At 44.0% G+C, this 20,271-nt stretch overlaps 1 protein-coding gene across 12 annotated transcripts in view; it reads left to right on the top strand.

The window, feature by feature from the left end:
* SLC6A13 (solute carrier family 6 member 13) overlaps positions 1 to 20,271 on the top strand; it is a 37,416-nt gene that overhangs the window by 3,394 nt on the left and 13,751 nt on the right. For 3 of the 12 annotated variants that reach the window (XR_008663179.1, XM_055315592.1, XM_055315600.1), the window contains 4 exons: positions 11,121 to 11,255; positions 14,734 to 14,874; positions 18,820 to 18,904; positions 19,562 to 19,694. Coding sequence is in view for 11 of the 12 variants with exons in the window: in XM_055315592.1 (XP_055171567.1) it covers positions 11,121 to 11,255; positions 14,734 to 14,874; positions 18,820 to 18,904; positions 19,562 to 19,694 (494 nt within the window). In the remaining variant the exon portion in view is untranslated. Of the gene's footprint in view, positions 1 to 527; positions 672 to 1,174; positions 1,310 to 11,120; positions 11,256 to 13,646; positions 13,663 to 14,720; positions 14,875 to 18,819; positions 18,905 to 19,561; positions 19,695 to 20,271 lie in introns of those variants that run through there. The other 9 variants (XM_055315601.1, XM_055315603.1, XM_055315595.1 and 6 more) reach the window with 8 other exon arrangements.

Below are 20,271 nucleotides of genomic sequence, written 5' to 3' on the forward strand. Positions count from 1 at the left end.
GCTGAGTAGTGGGTTAGGATGGGTTTGCTTGTCCATGGGTAAAGCTTATGGGTGTTGGGGATCCCAGATCTGGTTTGGAAGTGAGGCTGCAGTTAGGGTGAAGGAAGGGGAAATGCAGAGGTAGATCACATGGGAAAATGCTAAGGGCAGTAGCTATTTTGTGGGCTGCAAGGATTTGAGTATACCCTAATGTAACACCTACCCTTTTTCAGGGGAGTAGGAGCCTCTAAACACATGGAGCTCTGTCTCCCAGTGGGTTTGGGTGGTGGAGGTGGGAAGGCTGGGTGGGGGCGGGGACAGGGGTGCTCTAAAGCCCTGGAGCCTTATTCTAAGGATTGTGGCAATTGGAGGACTGGCCTTGGAGTTGGAAGTTAATGTGAATATTTCCAGAGGGTTGGGTATGGGCTGGTATGTCCTTTCTCCCCAAGGATTTCTGGCCAGCAGCCTGAAATCACAGGACTTTGTCCCGTGTGCACTATGAGGGAAGGAAGGAGGCCTTCCCACTTCCACCCTAGCATTAGACACTGCACATGCTTCCCTTCAGTGAACTGGCTGGAGGGACAAGGCTGGTCCAAGGCAGAGGAGGAGTCTGGGGCTATGCTCAACACTGGGACTCTGTACCTGGAGCCTAGTAACCAGCTTAGCCCCTCACATGGCAGGAAGATTAGGAGGTGAGCAGCTTTCCCCAAGCCTCTCTGGAATTGGGTAAAGGTTGGTCTGGGTATTAGCCCGAGGGGCATGAAGAGGTGGGAGGGAGTGATTTGTGGGTTTGGCGCAAAACCAGTGGGCTGAGGAAGGGGAAGCAAAGGGAACTGTGATCAGGAGCGGTGGGGGGTGTGGGCTCACCCTTTTGAGGGGAGCTTGTCAGGCAGTGTCTGTATGGATCTGAGCTCTGCCTCAGGGCTCTGTAGTAAATTTGTGCAGGCCCAGAAGTGTGTGACACCGTCTTGGGTGGAAATGCAGACCCAGGAAGAGTATCAGGCCCCTGGCTCTTGCCATGGGTTTGTGAGGGAAGAGATGGGTGTGGCGGCCTGTGGCTGCTTCCTCCCTGGATGAAGCCTGCCTTTCAGCATGCTGATTCTGAGAATGGAGATGTTTTTAGGGGTCCTGGACCCAGTCAAACTTTCTGTTTAACCCCTAACACTGCCACCCATAGTCTCTTCCCTTGATCAAGTGCAGGGCTTTAGGACTCCTCTTTTCCTTGATGGATGACAGCTTTGGAGCTAGAGGCTGGTGCCCAGGTTTGCTCTGAAGGCCATGAGTCACCCAGGGCCACTGAGTGAATTAATGGAAAGCCTCCTCTGCCAAGGTAAGGGGGACTAACCGAGGAAATGTGTAGTCATGAGAGGAACCTAGACATGCCCAGTTTTTGGTGTTTCCAGCAATTTTACCTTTCTGGCCTCACCCAGTTCTCCTTGCCTCCCAGAAAAGCAATCTCCTACAGAGAATGGGCTCCAACGTTGTTTCTTCTTCTTCTTCTTCTTCTTCTTCTTCTTCTTCTTCTTCTTCTTCTTTTTAAAGATTTTATTTATTTATTCATGAGAGACACATAGAGAGAGGCAGAGACACAGGCAGAGGGAGAAGCAGGCTCCATGCAGGGAGCCCAACGTGGGACTTGATCTCAGGTCTCCAGGATCCCACCCTGGACTGAAGGCGGCACTAAACCGCTGAGCCACCGAGGCTGCCCCCCAACGCTTCTTCTTCTCACCTTCTTGTCTGTCAAGGAATAGTGCCTCTTTCTGACAGGACACTTTACTACCAATGGGGGGCAGGAAGGCAGGGAGAATGGAGACCACTTACATTGATTTGACCCTGTTTCCTCCTGGTTTAGTGATCTTATTTAAACCCATGGTTCTCCAACTGGGACTTGGACTCCCAGGTGATCAGAGGAATGTTTTGAGCAAGTTCTGGAGAAGGATGTTGGGTACTCTGGGGTGTACCATGCTCAGGTAATGGACACTATCGGTCTGCTTCTGGGCCCTCTCTTCAACCTCTTAGCCTTAACAGCCACTTCTGTGCTTGGGGCAAGGCGAGAGGATAAAGCAGGCACCTTATTATTATCAATAGTTGTTCAATGGTGAAATCAGAGATGAAAAAGTCCCCAAGACATACTTTTATTTCTAATCTTAAAATACAAATGATGTCTTCTTTGGTTCCTTCCAGCTTTAACATTTGTTAGATCCAATTTGAAGTGAGTTCTAGACCAGAGAAAGGGCTGATGCAAGAATAGGATAGAAAAGCAGGTAAACAATTAAACACTATGGTTGAAAACCAGAGAAGCTAAGAAAGTGGATATAAGAAAGCCCATCTAGGGGATCCCTGGGTGGCGCAGCGGTTTGGCACCTGCCTTTGGCCCAGGGCGCGATCCTGGAGACCCGGGATCGAATCCCACATCGGGCTCCCGATACATGGAGCCTGCTTCTCCCTCTGCCTGTGTCTCTGCCTCTCTGTCTCTGTGACTATCATAAATTAAAATAAAATAAAAAAGAAAGCCCATCTAAAATCAAAAGCAAATAAATAAATAAATAAATAAATAAATAAATAAATAAAAAATAAAATCAAAAGCAACTAGCAGGCTTCTCAGGGAGATGAATGTGAGCCATGCTTGCTTTAGTCATCACCTGGTTGAGTGCCCTCCCTGCTGTCCAGGACCTTAGTGGCCAATCCAACCCCTGAAAAAGCTTTCTGGAGTCTCCAATCTCTGCCAGTTGCCCTAGCACACAGCCCACCAAGCCCCTGCCCTGTGTCATTCAACAGCTACTGGGTACATACCATTTGCCCAGAATTCTTTTAAGTTGTAGGGATATATCTAGAAACAAAACAGAACGATTCCCTGTCCTTGTGGGGCTTACATTCTAGAGGAGGGAGACAGACAGTACAATAAACAAACTGCATAAGAAAATTATACAGTATATCAGAAGTTAATGAGTACTATGGAAAAAGACCAAGTGGAGCTGGGTAAAGGGGACCAGGAGGGAGTGTGTAGGGTGTGGACACCAATAACATTTGAGCAGAGGTTTGCCAGGAGTGAGAGAGTTGGCTGTGTGGATATTGAAGGTAAAAGTGCTCCAAGCAGAGGACACAAAAGATTTAGGAGTCATAGAGCAAGAGGCTGACTGGCTTGTTTGGGGAGTTGCAAGGAGGGGAGTAAATAGAAGCTGAGGTCAGACAAGTAAATAGGACGAGGGTGGCACATCATGTAGGTCCTTGTCAGTTATTGTGAGACTTTGGCTTTTGCTCTAGTGACATGGGGAGACAGGGCAGGGTTTTGAGCAGGAGCAGCATGATCTTACCTTTTAAAATAATCTTTTTGGCTGCTGTTGAGAACTGATTGTACAGGAGTCAGGGCAGAAGCAGACCAGTGACAAGGCTGAAAATTTTAGTCATCCTTGATTCCTTCCCACCCTCACACTCTGTGCCCCACCAAACTGTTGGATCTACCTAAATACTCAGATTCTGAGTGCTTCCGAACATCAGTCTTCAGCTAGGGTCACTGCACCCTGGCTGCCAATGGACTGAGTTCCATAACGTGGGGACCAAAAACCTCCCATGATGTTTGCAGCATCTGACACTTCTTGTCACCTCCACTGCTACTGCCTGGTCTTAGTGGTCTGAGGGTTGTAGCCTGATCGCTGTGAAGGAAAGACTTGCCCTTTACTACAATGTGGAAGGTCATGAGAGGAGCAGGTTTTAGGAAGAAAAGAAGGAGTTGAGTTTGGGGAGCACTGACCTGAGATATCTATTAGGTATCCAAGTGGAGATGTCGACTAGGCAGTAAAACATGTGAGTCCAGAGTCCATGAGAGAGATGTGGACAGGAGATACAAATTTGAGAGTGATTAGCATTTTCATGGTGAGAAGAGAGCATAGGAGTGGGGGGAAGAGGAGGGACCAGCAGGAGACATAGAGGAAGAAACCAGTACAGAAGGGTGACAACCAGGACAGCGAAGTGTTTTGGGAGGCAAGGAAAGAGATGATGTCAGGGAGGCCGGACAGACAATGGCATCACATGCTGCAGGTAGGGTAGAAAGATACAGGGCAGAGTGGGGTGTTGGTGTGGGTGGTGTGGAGGACTTTGGTGACCTTGCAGGAGCAGTTGCAGCGGGATGCCAGGGCAAAGACTGCTTGCAGCCGGTTCAAGATGATGGGGAGGAAAAGACTCAGAAATAGGAAATATGGGTTATTTGGGCAAAACTCGGAAGTAGGTGAAGTACGCATCTGCTCTGTGTTCTCCCTCTGGGCTAGGAAGAAGCCAGTATGAGTGCTGCATGGTAGTGACAGTGCATCCGGTGGTGGTGGGGATGGGGCTCCTGCCGAAGACTCTGCACCTGTGAACTCTTTCTCAAGCTTTCCACCCTCAGCTCCCTGGAGGGAAAAGCAAGCATAGCAAACATGACCTTCCCCCAGGGGCTTGACCCCTAAAGCTCTAGCTTTGAAAAGTCTCTTGATAACCCCAAAGGCCTGATGTTGGGGGAAGGTGGTAGGAAAGGGCTTTGGTAATAGGATTCAAATCTGCCAGGAGGGAATTTAAATTACTTGCCCACCAATCTCAGCCCAGATCAGAACATATCATCTGTCATCCCCTCTATACTTCATTTCTGGTTTTTTTTTTTTTTTAGATTTTATTTATGTATTTGTTTTTAAGATCTTATTTTTAAGTAACCTCTACACCTGACGTGGGGCTTGAACTCATGACCCTGAGATCAAGAGTCACATGCTGCTCCAACTGAGCCAGCCGGGTGCCCCCTTACTTCATTTCATTTCTTTTTTTCTTTTTTTCTTTTTTTTAATTTTTTCCCCTTACTTCATTTCTAAGTCCAAGTTGTTGAAAACCAGGGGCAGAGGTCACCTGTGCTAAGAATCATTGGTTTTTGCTAGTCATAGAACACCTTGTGTGAGGACAGGTGCTTCCTTTTTCCTTGTCCTCCTCTAACCCCTCCCCGTACTGATCTTCAGTCCCCACACACCTAGATCCTGAATGCATCAGAACATGGGCCTTCAGCTGGGGTCTCAACAGCTCCCGGGACCCTGGCTGCTGGCCAACTGAGTTCCTCAATACCTAGAATGCCTGGAGACCCCTCATGAGGCTACGAGGCTACAATAGAATGTCCCGCAGCCAAATCTCTAGGAATAGGGATCTTAAAGGAGCAGGCTGTGGGAGCAGGGCAGCTGAAGACCATAGGGAGAGAGACCAGCAGGACACCAGTGCAGAGAGGATTAAACGGTACCTGGCCTCAGGGAGAACCGATCACCTTGATGTTGATTGTTAGTATAAAGAACAAAGAGAAATAAAGAGCACTTTTTTCTCTATATAAGAATGACAGTAGGTGGCTCAGTGGTTTAGCGCCACCACCTTTGGCCCAGGGTGTGATCCTGGAGACCTGGGATTGAGTCCCACGTCAGGCTCCCTGCATGGAGCCTGCTTCTCCCTCTGCCTGTGTCTCTGCCTCTCTCTCTCTCTCTGTGTCTCTCATGAATAAATAAATAAAAAATCTTAAAAAAAAAAGAATGAGGGCAGCCCGGGTGGCTCAGCGGTTTATCGCTGCCTTTGGCCCAGGGTGTGACCCTGGGGTCCCGGGATCGAGTCCCACGTCGGGCTCCCTGCATGGAGCCTGCTTCTCCCTCTGCCTGTGTCTGTCTCTCTGTGTGTCATGAATAAATAAATAAATAAAATCTTTTTTTTTTTTAAAAGAATGATAGTTATTCTAGTAGTATGTGATGACTTTTTACCATTGTTACTTAATTACTCAACTCCCAGTAGTGGTTAGATTAATTGTTGACTCCAGCACCTAATGGTACGTGTATGCTCTCTGCTGTGTTACTCCTGTGGCGTCTCACCAGTTTATGTTTTAGATTAGCTGGAACATTACAGATGACACCACAGAATGTGCTCCTTTTGAGAAGGGTGGCCTGCAGAATGATTCCTTTCTAGGTTGAGATGTGGCCTCTCCCATCTTATGGAGAAATATGCCAGGACATTTTAGAATTTGGGCAAGGAGACTAACCTGTGGGAATAGGGGAGCAGGTAACTGAACTCCATCTTCGGCTCTAGAACTAGCTCCATGGTGACTGGGGCTTGGGTGGGGAAAGAGGCAGTGCCCCAGAGGACTCCCCCATTTACACCTGGGTCCCTCTGGGGGCCATTGCTCCCCTGACCCCTCCCTCCTGTAGGGCCAGTGGCTCTACTTGTTGAGTGTGGACCTTGCCCCTTTTGGCCAGCTACCCACGTGCTCAAAGATGCAGAGGGTGAGGGGAGCAGAGCTGACCATGGAACCCACCGTGGTTAAACATTGGCTTGGTGGATTGGGAAAGAGCTGGTAGCATAAAGATGGGGAGGAGGGGCTTGAGCTGGGCTGAAAATTCTGTCTTTCCATCTCTCTCGGTTCTCTCTGTCTACCATGTTTCCAATTCCAAGCAGTAACTGTTCATATCGGCTGAGTTCTCTCTTCCCTAATCTTCCCTTCCTGCTCAACAAGTCTTGGATTAATTTATGGTCTTATTAGGCTGAGGTGCTTATGATCTTTATTGCTTTGTCCTTGTGGTAATCAGATGCTTTCCTCAGTCCCTGACTTACGGGTGTGTAGACTATGAGCCAGAGATTTGGAAGGTGAAGAACTCCAGAAAAGCTATTCCCTGTTAACTTTCATTTTAAGCAGTTATACTGAGATATGACTGACATACAATGACATGTGCATACTTAAAGTGTACAATTTGGTAAGTTTTGACACATACACACCCATGAAACTTCAATCAAGATAATGAACATATTCATTATTCCCTCAAATTTCTTCCTGTCCCTTTCTCCCACCTCTTACCTTTTCTACCCTGTCAGAGAGTAACCACAAACCTGTTTTTTTAAAAATATGTCTTTCCAGTTTTATTGAGATATTGACATAACATAGGTAAGTTTAAGGTGTGCAACGTGATGACTTGATACACATATCTACTGTGAAGTGATTACCACAGTAAGGTTATTTGATGCTTCTGTTCCTTCACATAATTATCTTTTCTTCCTGATAACACTTAAGATCTATTCTCTTAACAATTTTCAAGTATATAATATGGTTTTACTCACTATCGTCACCATGCTGTGAACATTAGATTGCCAGAACATATTCATTTTATAGCTGCAAGTTTGTGTATTCTGAATCACGTGCTCTTCTGATTGAGCCAGCCAGGTGCCCTCCAAATTTGGCTTTTTGAAAACCCACATATAAGTTACAACGTACAGGATTTGCTAGAGTACTAAGTCAATGAGGCCTCTGGTGCTCTGAGCTGCGGTTACTGGTCTGGGTTTGGGACCTTAGGAAAGGGACCCTGGATGGCAGGCAGTAAAGCTGGGCTGTCAGGTCCCTTCTGGACTCCTACTCTACTCCTCACTTTGCTAATGAGAAACATGAAAGAGAAAGGACACTTGCTTAGGATCCCCAAGAAGTTAGAGGCCAAAGCTGGAGGAGAACCCAGGGTTTCCTGCCATCCAGGCCAGCAGGTGGGGAATGCTGCAGTGCTTGAACATACTGTTTTTTATTCTTTCTCTCTGAAAGCATAATGTCCTCAAGATCTGTCCATGTTATCTCTAAAGGCAGGATTACCTTCTTTTTGTGTCTTGATATTTAAAGTGCATTTCTTTTAAGCAACACAGAGCTGAGTCTTTCTAGTTTTTATTTTGAAGCCAATCTGACAATCTCTGCCTTTTATTTGGGATATTTAGACTATTTACATTTAAAGCAATTATGGGGGGGAGGGAAGTTGGGGGGCTGCTGGAGAATGTATTCAAAACATTAAAACTTTGGACCTTTGAAAAAATAAATAAAATAAAGCAATTATCCAATTAATTATACAGTAAAGTTTAAATCAATTATCTTACTATTTGTGTTCTACTTATCCTATCAGTTCTTTGTTCTCCTTTTCCAATCCTTCCCTTTCTTTTTAACAAATTGCATATTTTTTATTATTTCATTGTTGACTTTCTTCTTTTGATGGGTTACTAGCCACAAGTCTTTGTTACGTTAGTTGAATGATTGTTTTAGTTTTTGTAGCATACATCTTTAATTTATCACAGTTCATTTTCATGTGATATTATGCCACTTTACCTATAAGAACCTTACAATAATACATTTCCATCTCTCTCCTCTTGACTTTTGTGCCCTTGTTGTTACCCATTTTACTTTATTCACATGCTATAAACTCCACCTTTATACTGTGTAACTAGATGATTATTATTTTTTTATTTATTTATTTTTATTTACGATAGTCATACAGAGAGAGAGAGAGGCAGAGACACAGGCAGAGGGAGAAGCAGGCTCCATGCACCGGGAGCCCGACGTGGGATTCGATCCCAGGTCTCCAGGATCGCACCCTGGGCCAAAGGCAGGCGCCAAACCGCTGCGCCACCCAGGGATCCCTAGTTGATTATTTTTCAAAGAGATTTGGGTGATAAGAAAAATCCTATATGTTTACCTAGGTATGTAGTTACCATTTCTAACATTCTTTATTCCTTTGTGTAGATCCATACTTCTCTCTGGCATCATTATTTCCCTGTGCCTGAAGGTCTTTCATTAAGATTTATTATAGTGCAGATCTTCTGGTGATGGATTTTTTCAGGTTTTGCTTGTTTTAGGAAGCATACTTCATTTTTATTTTTGAACAGAATCCCAATATTCTAGCTAACAGTTTCTTTTTTCCTTCAGTACTAACTAATGTGCTCTCTTATTGCTGTCTTCTCATTTGCATTGGTTCCAATGAGAAATTTGATGTCATCTGATCTTTGTTTCTCTGTACATATATGTCTTTTTTTCCCTCTAGTTGCTTTTAAGATTTCCTCTTAAAAACTCTTAATCACTGATTTAAATAATTTGATTATGATGAACCTTGGTCTAGTGTTTTTTATGTTTCTTATATTGGGGCTCATAGAGCTTCTTGGATATGAAGATTTATAGTTTCATCAAATTTGGAAAAATTTCATCCATTATTTCTTCAATTTTTTTTTCCTGAGCCTGCACCCCTCCCCCTCCCCCACCCTAGTCTTTTGTCTCTTTTAGGAACTCCACTTATTAGTATATTAAACTATTTGAAATTGTCCCATAGCTCACTGACATTTTTTTTTAAACTTCTTTTCTTTATTTTATTTTGGATAGTTTCTGCTCTGTGGTTCAAAGTTCACTAATCTTTTCTTTTGCTGTTAATCTGCCATAAATCCCATCCAATGTATTTTTTCATCTCAGACATTGTGGTTTTTATCTCTATTTTTTTTTTTTTAAGTAGACTACATGCCCAACATTAGGCTTCAACTCATAACCCTGAGATTGAGAGTCACATGCTCTATTGGCTGAGCCAGCCAGGTGCCTCTGTGGTTTTCATCTCTAGAGATTTGACTTGGGTGTTTTCAATAACTTTCACATCTGTAACATTTTGAATATGTAGGACACAGTTATAATAATCATTTTATTTTTTTAAGAGTTATTTATTTATTTATTTATTTATTTATTTATTTATTTATTTATTTATTTATTTATGATAGAGAGAGAGAGAGGTAGAGACACAGGAGGAGGGAGAAGCAGGCTCCAAGCCGGGAGCCCGACATGGGACTCGATCCTGGGACTCCAGGATCATGCCCTGGGCCAAAGGCAGGCGCTAAACTGCTGAGCCACCCAGGGATCCCCTATAATAATCATTTTAGTGTCCATATCTACTTTTTCTAACATTAGTGTAAGCTAGGGTTGATTTCAGTTGATTGATTTTTTTCAATTGATTGATTTATCTACTCATTATGAGTAATGTTTTTCTGCTTCTTTGTTATCCTGGTAATTTTTTTAAAAGATTGTATGTATGTATGTATGTATTTATGAGAGAGAGAGAGAGAGAGAGAGAGAGAAGCAGACTCTGTGCTGAGTATGGAATCCAATATAGTGATCAATCCCATGACCCTGCAATCATGACCTGAGCCAAAACCAAGAGTTGGAAGCTCAGCCAACTGAGCCACCCAGGCGCCCCTTTCCTGGTAATTTTTGATGGGACACCAGGCCTAGTGATTTTTGCTTTATTGGTTGCTGAGTATTTTTATATGTCTATAAATACTCTTGAGATTTGTTTGGGACCAGTGCAGTTATTTGATACTTTTGGGTTTTACTTCTAAGATTTCTTAGAACCAGAGTTGTGCTCAATCTAGGGCTAATTATTCCCCACTTCTGAGGAAATGCCTTGTCTTCCCAATGCCCTGTGAATTCTGGGACTATCCAGTCTGACTGGATAAAAAAAGAGAATTTTATTTTATTTTAAATATTTTATTCATTTATTCATGAGAGACACACAGAGAAAGGCAGAGACAACCAGGCTCCCCGCAGGGAGCCCAATATAGGACTTGATCCCAGGACCTCGGGACCATGACCTGAGCCAAAGCAGATGCTCAACCACTGGTGGGAGCCAGCACTCTTCCCAGCCATGTGTGAGCACCATTGCTCCCAATCTTTTTGAATGGTTCTTTCCCTTACTTTGGGAAGTTTCCTCATATATGTGCTGACCAGCATTCAGTTGAAAGCTAGAAGGGGACTCCCTGCAGATATTTGGATCTCCCTCTCTGTGCAATTCTCTCTTCTCTGTGGACTCCCCCTGTCTACCTTGGCAACAGAGAAGTCCACAGTGGAGAAAATGCCAGCATATCCAGCATCAGTACATTTGTCTCAGCAGAAAGCTGAGCAGAAAGGATTACTACCAAAGAGAAATCTGGTTTCAGTCTGCTAGAAGTCTCTATCTAGCATTAAAAATAGTCATTCCCTGAAAAGAATTAGAATCTGTGGGCTATGTTAATGCTCTTGGATGTCCATTATTCAAGGAACTGCCGTTGCTACAGTTATGTGTAATTGAGCTAATAATCGAGGTTTGATGGGGAGCAAATCCTGGTAGGTATAGATTGAAACTTTCAGAGTGAAAAAAAAAAGGGTTGGTGGCCACTCTTGGTCTCTGCTATGGTTCCAGATATCTGTAGAGATGTCCCTCACAGTTTTGCATGTCCCACACACCTGGGGATTCTGATGGACAGTACAGGGTGGTAATGGGAGAAGATAAATGTGGACCATGAGGAGGCTCATGCCAGCTAAAGGAAAGCATTTTTCCCACCCACAGGTGCCTTTTTCATCCCCTACCTCATCTTCCTCTTTACCTGTGGCATTCCTGTCTTCCTCTTGGAGACAGCACTGGGCCAGTACACTAGCCAGGGAGGCGTCACAGCCTGGAGGAAGATTTGCCCCATCTTTGAGGGTGAGTAGCCAGGTGCCTGATTCCAGATATCTGCATACATGGTTACAAACCTTATTTGGGGTGACTGGGTGGTTTTGTAGCAGTGCTGATTGACATAAGACTCTGTGTCTTTATGTTAAACCCTCTACTTGTGGGACCAATGCTGAGCTGATCACCCAATCTATCAGAGAATGGAGAACACAGGGATGAGGATGGGAAAAAGGCTTTAGATTAAGTAAGTAGAGTGCAATGCTATTTTAGCTATTTTATATTGTACAAATGTATAACAATGGTTTCGTATTTTTCAGAAGAATTAACTGATTATGAAACCTTTACAAAGAGAATTTTATTTATTTATTTTTTAAAAATTTTTATTTATTTACGATAGTCACAGAGAGACAGAGAAAGAGAGAGAGAGGCAGAGACACAGGCAGATGGAGAAGCAGGCTCCATGCACCGGGAGCCCGACGTCGGATTCGATCTCGGGTCTCCAGGATCGCGCCCTGGGCCAAAGGCAGGCGCTAAACCACTGCGCCACCCAGGGATCCCTACAAAGAGAATTTTAGGGATGCCTGGGTGGCTCAGTGGTTGAGCATCTGCCTTTGGTTCAGGGTGTGATCCTGTGGTCCTAGGATCGAGTCCCACATCGGACTCCCTTCATGGAGCCTGCTTCTTCCTCTACCTGTGTCTCTGCCTCTCTCTGTGTCTCTCATGAATAAATAAATAAAATCTTTAAAAAATAAAAAAATTAAAAGAGAATTTTATTTTATTTTAAATATTTTATTCACTTATGCATGAGAGACACACAGAGAGAGGCAGAGACATAGGCAGAGTGAGAACCAGGCTCCCCACAGGGAGCCCGATGTAGGACTTGATCCCAGGACCCCAGGACCATGACCTGAGCCAAAGGCAAATGCTTAACCACTGAGCCACCCAGGTGCCCCAAAAAGAGAATTTTAAATGATGAAAAATATAATTAATAATTCTACTGTCTTGACATAATAGCGATTTAAACTTTAGGATGTTTCATTTCAATATTTCTCTCTATATAGGATTTTCGTTACGTTATATTAACAGAAAGTTGCAAAAATCATACAGAGAGGTCACATGTACCCTTCACCCAGTTTTCCTCGATGGTAACATTTTACTTAACTATAACAAAATATCAGAACCAGGAAATTGATATTGTTACTATCTACCAACGTTATTCAGATTTCCCTAGTTTTCCATGCACTCATTTGTGTATATGTGTATGTGTATAATTCTATGTGATTTTATTACATGTGTAGACTTATGTAACCATAACCACAATCAGTATATAGACTGTCCCATTATCACAAAGACCTCTGTTAGGGCTGCAGGTCCTGGAGAGGCATCAGGAGGCAACACAGCTCCAGGATCGTGTGCATGCTCTCCAGAAGACAGCTCTTCATAGGTGACCTGCTTGATGGCACTCATTCTACTCATCACCGCCCCCCCTTCCCCCCGCCACCAGCTTTCTTGCCCATGGATCCCCTTTTGAGGATTTAGAACCATAATGACATCTAATGCTTTCTGTTCCTATGCCTAAGACAAGACCTTCAAAGCTCAGTTCCCCCTTTTTGACGCAGTATTATCCAGGCAGGAGAACCAAAGGGAATTTGATGTGGGCCTTCAAATCTTTTTTCCCTCCCCATTAGCAGCTGGTAGTTTTTGATGGGACAGAATAAAGTTTTATTTTTATATTTAAAAAAAAAACAAAGACCTCTGTTATACTACTCCTTTGTAGTTACACTTGTTCCTTTTTTCCTCATCCCTAGCCCTTCCCAACCATTAATTTGTCCTCTATCTCTATAATTTTGTCATTTCGAGGATGTTATATAAATGGAATTGTACAGTCTATAACCTTTTGAGATTAGCTTTTTTAGTTAGCATGATCCCCTTGAGATCCATCCAGGTTTTTGTATAAAGAGTTCATCTTCTTTATTGCTGACTAGTATTCCATGGTATAGATATACCACAGTTCATTGAACCATCACATACTGAAGAACATTTGTGTTGTTTCCAGTTTTGGGGATTCATTTCATTCTTTATTTATCTCTGTATATAGCTTACATTTCTAGTGATCTGGGATATACACAGTTTATGTCTCCACTTTCCAGTTAGTGTTATTTTCCATTTTCTATGCAACAATAATTTAATGATTGCATAAATTTCAATTGAGTATATATATCATAATTTACTTCACAGTTCTCTGTTTGGGGCTTTTTGCTTCTTTTCAATTACTTATAAAATTGTTATATTCTGCTCTCATGTGTATTTGTTGAGATAACTTTGACTCTCTTTTTTGGGAATTATTTCTTTGGGATAACTTTCCAGGATTAGGATCACTGGATGAAATGGACAATCATGGTGATGTCTCTTGATCTGCCTTATTAAATTGTCCAATGTAAGTGCTATACTGACTTGCCATGTCCTTATATTTGAGTAAGCATCTTTCTTCCATATCTTTCACAGCTCTGAGGTATTTGCAGTTCCCAAACCTTTTTTTTAAAAAAGATTTTATTTATTTATTTATTTATTTATTTATTTATTTATTTATTTATTTATTTATGAGAGACACACAGAGAGAGGCAGAGACACAGGCAGAGGGAGAAGCAGGCCCCATGCAGGGAGCCTGATATGGGACTGGATCCCGGGAATCCAGGATCACACCGCAGGCCAAAGGCAGGCGCCAAACTGCTGAGCCACCCAGGGATCCCCTGCGGTTCCCAAACTTGTCTGCACATTGGAGTCACCTGGGGACCTTCAAAACATCCTGAGGCCTGTGTCCCACACCCAGAGATTGTGATTTAATTGGTTTTGGGTCTGGTCTGTGTTTTGAAATTTTAAAAATATTCCCAGGTAATTCTAATACGTGGACAAATTTGGAAACCACTGAGTTGTATCATTTGTAAAAAATTTCACTATGCCTGCCAGTGCAGAATGGTACCTCACCGTGGTTTCCTTTTGCACACCTGCAGTTATTAAGGAGGAGCTAGTCGTATTTTCTCCTATGTGAGTTGTCTGTTCCTGCTCTTTTCTTTCCCGAGTAGGCTCTACACTCAGTGTGAGGCTTGAACTCACAGCCCTGAGATTGAGTCACTTGCTCTACAGACTGAGCTAGCTAGTCACTCCTGTTCCTGTTCTTAACATGTATTTTTATATTGCAGAAATACATCAGCTTAATTCTAGGAAGCATTAACTAATGGAGTCTTTGAGTTAGTCTTACACATTTAAAAAATAACTTTAAATCAGTGAATTTTCAGAACTGATAAAGGTAAAAGTGCACAGTAAGCCAGGGTAGAGAAATGGAAGGCAGGGAGAAAAGCCTCTCCTTACCTGTCAGGGAGGATGATAGGAGAACTGTTTTAGGGCTTTGACAGTGGAGTGAGTACAAACCCCCTCTTAAACTGGGATGGGTGGCATGTGAGAAGTTTGTCCACCATCCCTAGCCCAATTCTGCAGTTTTCCCCTCCAGGCATTGGCTACGCCTCCCAGATGATTGTCATCCTCCTCAACATCTACTACATCATTGTCCTGGCCTGGGCCCTCTTCTACCTCTTTAGCAGCTTCACCATTGACCTTCCCTGGGGAAGCTGCCACCATGAGTGGAACACAGGTAAGGTCATCCCTGGAGACCCCATTTCCTCCTGCTACTCTGCCACATTGACCAGGGCTGGGATTATCATTACATCCTGGACACCCCATCCCAAACTTAACTTGGGACGTACTAGAAACCCACCAAGTAGGTCACTGAAATCTTGTGTCAAAGATCAGTGTGAGAATTCACCAGCATCACAGGCAAAATGCTACAGACTTAGAAAAAGAAACTGTCAGGGATCCCTGGGTGGTGCAGCGGTTTGGCGCCTGCCTTTGGCCTAGGGCACGATCCTGGAGACCCGGGATCAAATCCCACATCGGGCTCCCGGTGCATGGAGCCTGCTTCTCCCTCAGCCTGTGTCTCTGCCCCTCTCTCTCTCTCTCTATCTCTCTCTCTGTGACTATCATAAATAAATAAAAATTTAAAAAAAAGAAAAGAAACTGTCAACTGTACTCAAATTTAAAAAAAATTAATGTATTCAATTCATACATTATGAATTCATGTATTATGCAAATAGAACTGATTTTTAATGTAGTTTAGCCATTTATTTATTTCAATTTGAAGTATGATTACTTTGGTGTATGTATGTATCACTTGTCCATTATCTTTGTTTCTCACGTCTTTCTGATACTGTTTTAGATCTTTTTTTTTAAAGGAATTTATTTATTTATTCATGAGAGACACAGAGAGACAGAGACACAGGCAGAGGTCCACACAGAAGCAGGGTCTCTGTGTGGAGCCCGATGTGGGACTAGATCCCAGGACCCCAGGATCACAACCTGAGCTGAAGGCAGACGCTCAGCCACTGAACCACCCAGGTGCCCCAGTTTTAGATCTTTCTACCTCATAGTCCATTTGAATTTAACCAGGGAATAAACTGTTTTGTGAGTCTTCATTATAATTTATAAGAACACTTGATTTCTCCTGTGCTAATAATACTGCATGTGGCTCTCTTAGAAGACGGCAGGAGCCACTCATGGCCATAGGACTATTACTGGGTCGGTTTGATTGAAAGTAACAAAAATTGAAAGTCCCTAGGATAGTTCCATCCAAGAGGACTTTCTGTGGTGAGGAGAATGTTCTCTGGACTCTCCAACATGGTAGCTGTTAGGTACATGTAGCTATTGAGTGCCTGAAATGTTCCCAGGATGTGTGAAGAACTGAATTTTTCAATTTTTGTTTAATTTTAAGTCATTTAAATGTAAGTAGCCACACGTGGATGGAGGCTACCCTATGGACAGCACAGGCAGAGAGCTGTCCCATGTGGATCCAGGACAACCTCTTATGCTCATTGCCCGAATATTCCTCAGTGCTTGTCAGTGAGGCCCCACCTGTGCCATGATTCATTTCTTTGTTGTTCAGGTGAGGTAGCCAGTTCTCAACTGAAGTTTGAGTCCTTTATTTGACAAGGAGGCACATTTTGCAATATTTAGCAAGGCCCCTCTGGCCTTCCGAGTCTCAATCCCTTTCTGGGCGTTTTGTTTCTGATCTCTGTCCCCTTCCTTCCACATGTCTGCAAGTGAAAAGTCAAATCTTGGAGGTTCTTCCCCTGACAGCCCAGGATTCCTTAGGTTCTTCTTAAATGTATCTGGGCATGCCTGTGCTGAATGAATTCCCACTCTGCCTTGGCTGTTACCTTACTCTCTGGCTGTTGGTCTGGTTTTCCCACAGGTCAGCAAAGGCATCTTTATCTGAGTGTCCTTTGTCCCCTAGCACAGGGCTGGCTACATCATGAATGCTCAAAAAAATATTTTGTTGGATGAGTCTGGTTTTAAAATTGGTTTTCTTCTAATATTTTTTTAATTACGTGTTTTTTTTCTTCCCTTCTCCCTTCTCTCCTCCCTCCCTCCTTCATTTTTTGTACACTGAAATCACCCTCAACAACCAGCCTGTCTGATGGTGATTTGATCCAGATCTCAGGGAACTTCCTTTTGTAAAAATGTTGCAAATTTTTTGTGGCCTAGGGCTTTTGCTTCAGGGCACTGGGGTTGACTGAGGGATCTCTGAGACAATTCCAAGATAAAATTCTGTACTGGTGTCTTTTGTTTCTTGGAATTTTTTGACATTTCTCCTAGTGAGTCTGGTTTTACTCAGAGCCTAACATGCTTCGTAGTATAAGACATCCTGTCCTGTCAAGATGAAAACAAGCTTTTCTGGGTGAGCTGAAGCTTTAAGGGGAGAGAGAGAGAGAGAGAGAGAGAGAGAAAGAGAGAGAGAGAGAGAGAGAGAATGAATACTGGAAAGAATGCTCGATTGGCATTCATTCAGCAGATACTTATTGAGCTCCTACCCTGTGCCAGACTCTGTTCTAAGCGCTGGGGTAATGATAAGGCATGCAAACAAAGATCCTTACCCTCATGAGGTTTTTGTTCTAGTGGTGATACATAGACCATAAATAAAATAAATGTGTAATATGTATTATGTCAGAAAAAGTGCTAGGGAGAGACATAAAGCAGGGAGGACAGATTGGGAATTTTAGGGATGGGAGGTTTAATTTTCAATAGAGTCCTCAGGGAAGGCCTTCCTGAGATGACACAGGAGTCATGCTCTGAAGGAGTGGGGGGAGTCAGTGGCTGAGATTTCAGGGGCAGACTCTAGGTACAAGGAGCAACCAGTGCAAAAGTGCTGATGCAGCCTTGTGCTTACAGTATCCAGGAAGCAGGTGAGTGAGGGAGCACTGAAGGATGAGGTCAAAGGTGACAGGGGTAGACTGAAAAGGGCCTTGGAGGCAATTATAGGGGTTATGGCTTCTTCTCTGCGGGCAGGAAGCAAACTGGAGAGTTTTTAAACTGAGACATGACACAGAGTGACTTAAATTTTTAACAAAATCATTCTGGCTGCTGTGTGGAGATTGGACTAGGAAGACAGGAGTAGAAACTGAAGACTAGTTAAGGAGCCACAAAATGATGGGGATCTTGACCAGGATGCTGGTAGTGGCCATAATAAGAAAGGTCCGATTACAGGTATTTTGAAGGTAAGACATACAATTTGCTGAGCTGGATTCTAGCTCTCACTTAGTCATTTATGAGCTGTGACAGGCCATTTCTAAGAAGATTCCTTTCTTCGTGTGTACAGTGGGGAAAACACATCTGTGTTAATATTTTCTAGTATTATTATGCTAACACAATGTAAAAAAGAATGTGAGCCCCTGTTGTGAAACTCCAAGGTCATATACAGATAATTAAGAGCCACTATTTACTGGGCACTTTTTAGTTAGTCCCCTGTCCATCTCACCACTGCAGATCGCTGTGTACATTCTAGAATCAAGGTAAGTGAAGTCAGAGAACCATGCAGCAAGTAACCAGAGAGTCAGGATTCGAGCCAGAACTTTCTGACCTTGTCTCTGTGCTCTCAGCCACTTTGCAACATGTCATCCCTAGAAAGCATATTTACTATCCTTCAAAGATTATGACTTTATACAAGGCAGTAACCTAGAAATATTTGCCTACTTTGAAGTAGATGGCATGCAGACCATTCTTCCTGATGCCATCTGATCATGCTTTAGCAAGAACGTGTACCCATTTAGAAACCCACATGTAGGGATCCCTGGGTGGCGCAGTGGTTTGGCGCCTGCCTTTGGCCCAGGGCGCGATCCTGGAGACCCGGGATCGAATCCCACGTCGGGCTCCCGGTGCATGGAGCCTGCTTCTCCCTCTGCCTGTGTCTCTGCCTCTCTCTCTCACTGTGTGCCTATCATAAATAAATAAAAATTTAAAAAAAAAAAAAAAAAAAAAAAAAAAAAAAAAAAAAAAAGAAACCCACATGTAGAATCATGTGGAGAAGGTGAAGTAAGCATTTGGAGGTTATTTTGTGTTTGAGGATGTTTTGTATGGACAACTTCAGCCCGGTTCCTTTCAGATACCTTACTTCCCACCGTTCCTACAGTTTCACAGCCCCCCTCTCTGGCCATGTCAAATACTGAAAGATTTTTCTCTTGCTTCCTTCCTTGGGACCCACGGGTAGAATACTGTGTAGAGTTCCAGAGGACCAATGGCTCCCTGAATGTGACCTCTGAGAATGCCACCTCTCCTGTCATCGAGTTCTGGGAGTAAGTGAGGCCCTCTCCCCATCCCAGTGTGGCTGTGTGTTTGAAAGAAGGGCACAGGGATAGGCTCGTGCAGTGTGGACCCTCAGTGGACAGCGAGTAATAGTTTCCTTCTTTGGTGGCCCTGTCACCTAAAGCGGTTTTTTTTTTTTTTTTCTGTTGGGCTTGTATTTGTGGTTAATGCAGAACTAGTTTCAGAGATGAGAATTTTGCCCTCAAGCTGGTCCTGCCTTCCCTCCCCCACGTTAGATAGCGCACATGCATGTGTGTCTATACCCCTGTGTCCGCTCCTTCCTTCAGCTGCCTGTGTGCTGCCTCCTAGCCGCCCCCTCCCTCGTATAGATGTTCACCTAGGACATGATTCCTAGTATCAAAACATCCTGAAGCCCTGGTTGAGAAGATGTGTGTTTGCACCTCCCTCTCTAGGTTAAATTGATACTCAGCCTCCCAGAGCACACTTACCTGGGAACAGTTTATATTTTCCTCACTTTCTATCTACCCCCACCTCTGGGCAAAGGAGAGCCTCACAGATCTGAGCAAAAACAGGTGACAAGCCTTTGGACAAGAGCCTGGAGGCATGTCTTTGCTGCCTGAGACACACAGGCTACAGAACTGAGGCTGGCAGCAAAAGTGGAGCCCCGCTCAACCTTCTTTCCCCAGGAGGCGGGTCCTGAAGATCTCTGATGGCATCCATGACCTGGGGGCCCTGCGCTGGGAGCTGGCCCTATGCCTCCTGGTTGCCTGGGTCATCTGCTACTTCTGCATCTGGAAGGGGGTCAAGTCCACAGGCAAGGTCTGTGTTGGAGAGCTCCTGGCCCCTCTCAGCCCAGGACTCCCTGCCCTCCCCGGGGGGGCCTGGTCACCCAAGAGCTCCCTGAACTGTAACCTGGTCCAAGATGGGAGGGAATGAGCCTGTCAAGATTTCATATGGCTCCCTTCCTTGATTCTGTGCTCTCCCTGATTCGATCCTGTGCACTCTGGTAGGTGGGGATGTGGAATGGAAAGGAGAAGGGAGGGAGACGGGCAGGAAGGACACTTCCAAGGAAAATGGTTCTTGCAATATACCACATGTGTGAGCACATCGCAAATTGAATACAGGTTGTGGCTCCCTGGTGTATTCAATGGTTCTTTGGAAAAGGAATCCATCTCAAAATGATTCTTAACCACCCTGACAACTTGTGGATGGGGGACTCTTTGGCCATAGAGTGTCTGAAGTGTTAGAGGGCATTCTGAGTTCTTCTGGACTCTTGCCCTGGAGGCCTCTGAGAAGGCTTCCTTCCTAATCTGGCTGCCTGGGTGTGCTAAGCTTGTAAGCTCTGTGAGGACAGGGATCATGTGTTAGAGAGCTTTTCATACCTGACAACCCTTGC

The sequence above is a fragment of the Nyctereutes procyonoides genome, unplaced genomic scaffold, assembly GCF_905146905.1.
Source record: "Nyctereutes procyonoides isolate TBG_1078 unplaced genomic scaffold, NYPRO_anot_genome, whole genome shotgun sequence".
NCBI classification, from domain to species: Eukaryota; Metazoa; Chordata; class Mammalia; order Carnivora; family Canidae; genus Nyctereutes; species Nyctereutes procyonoides.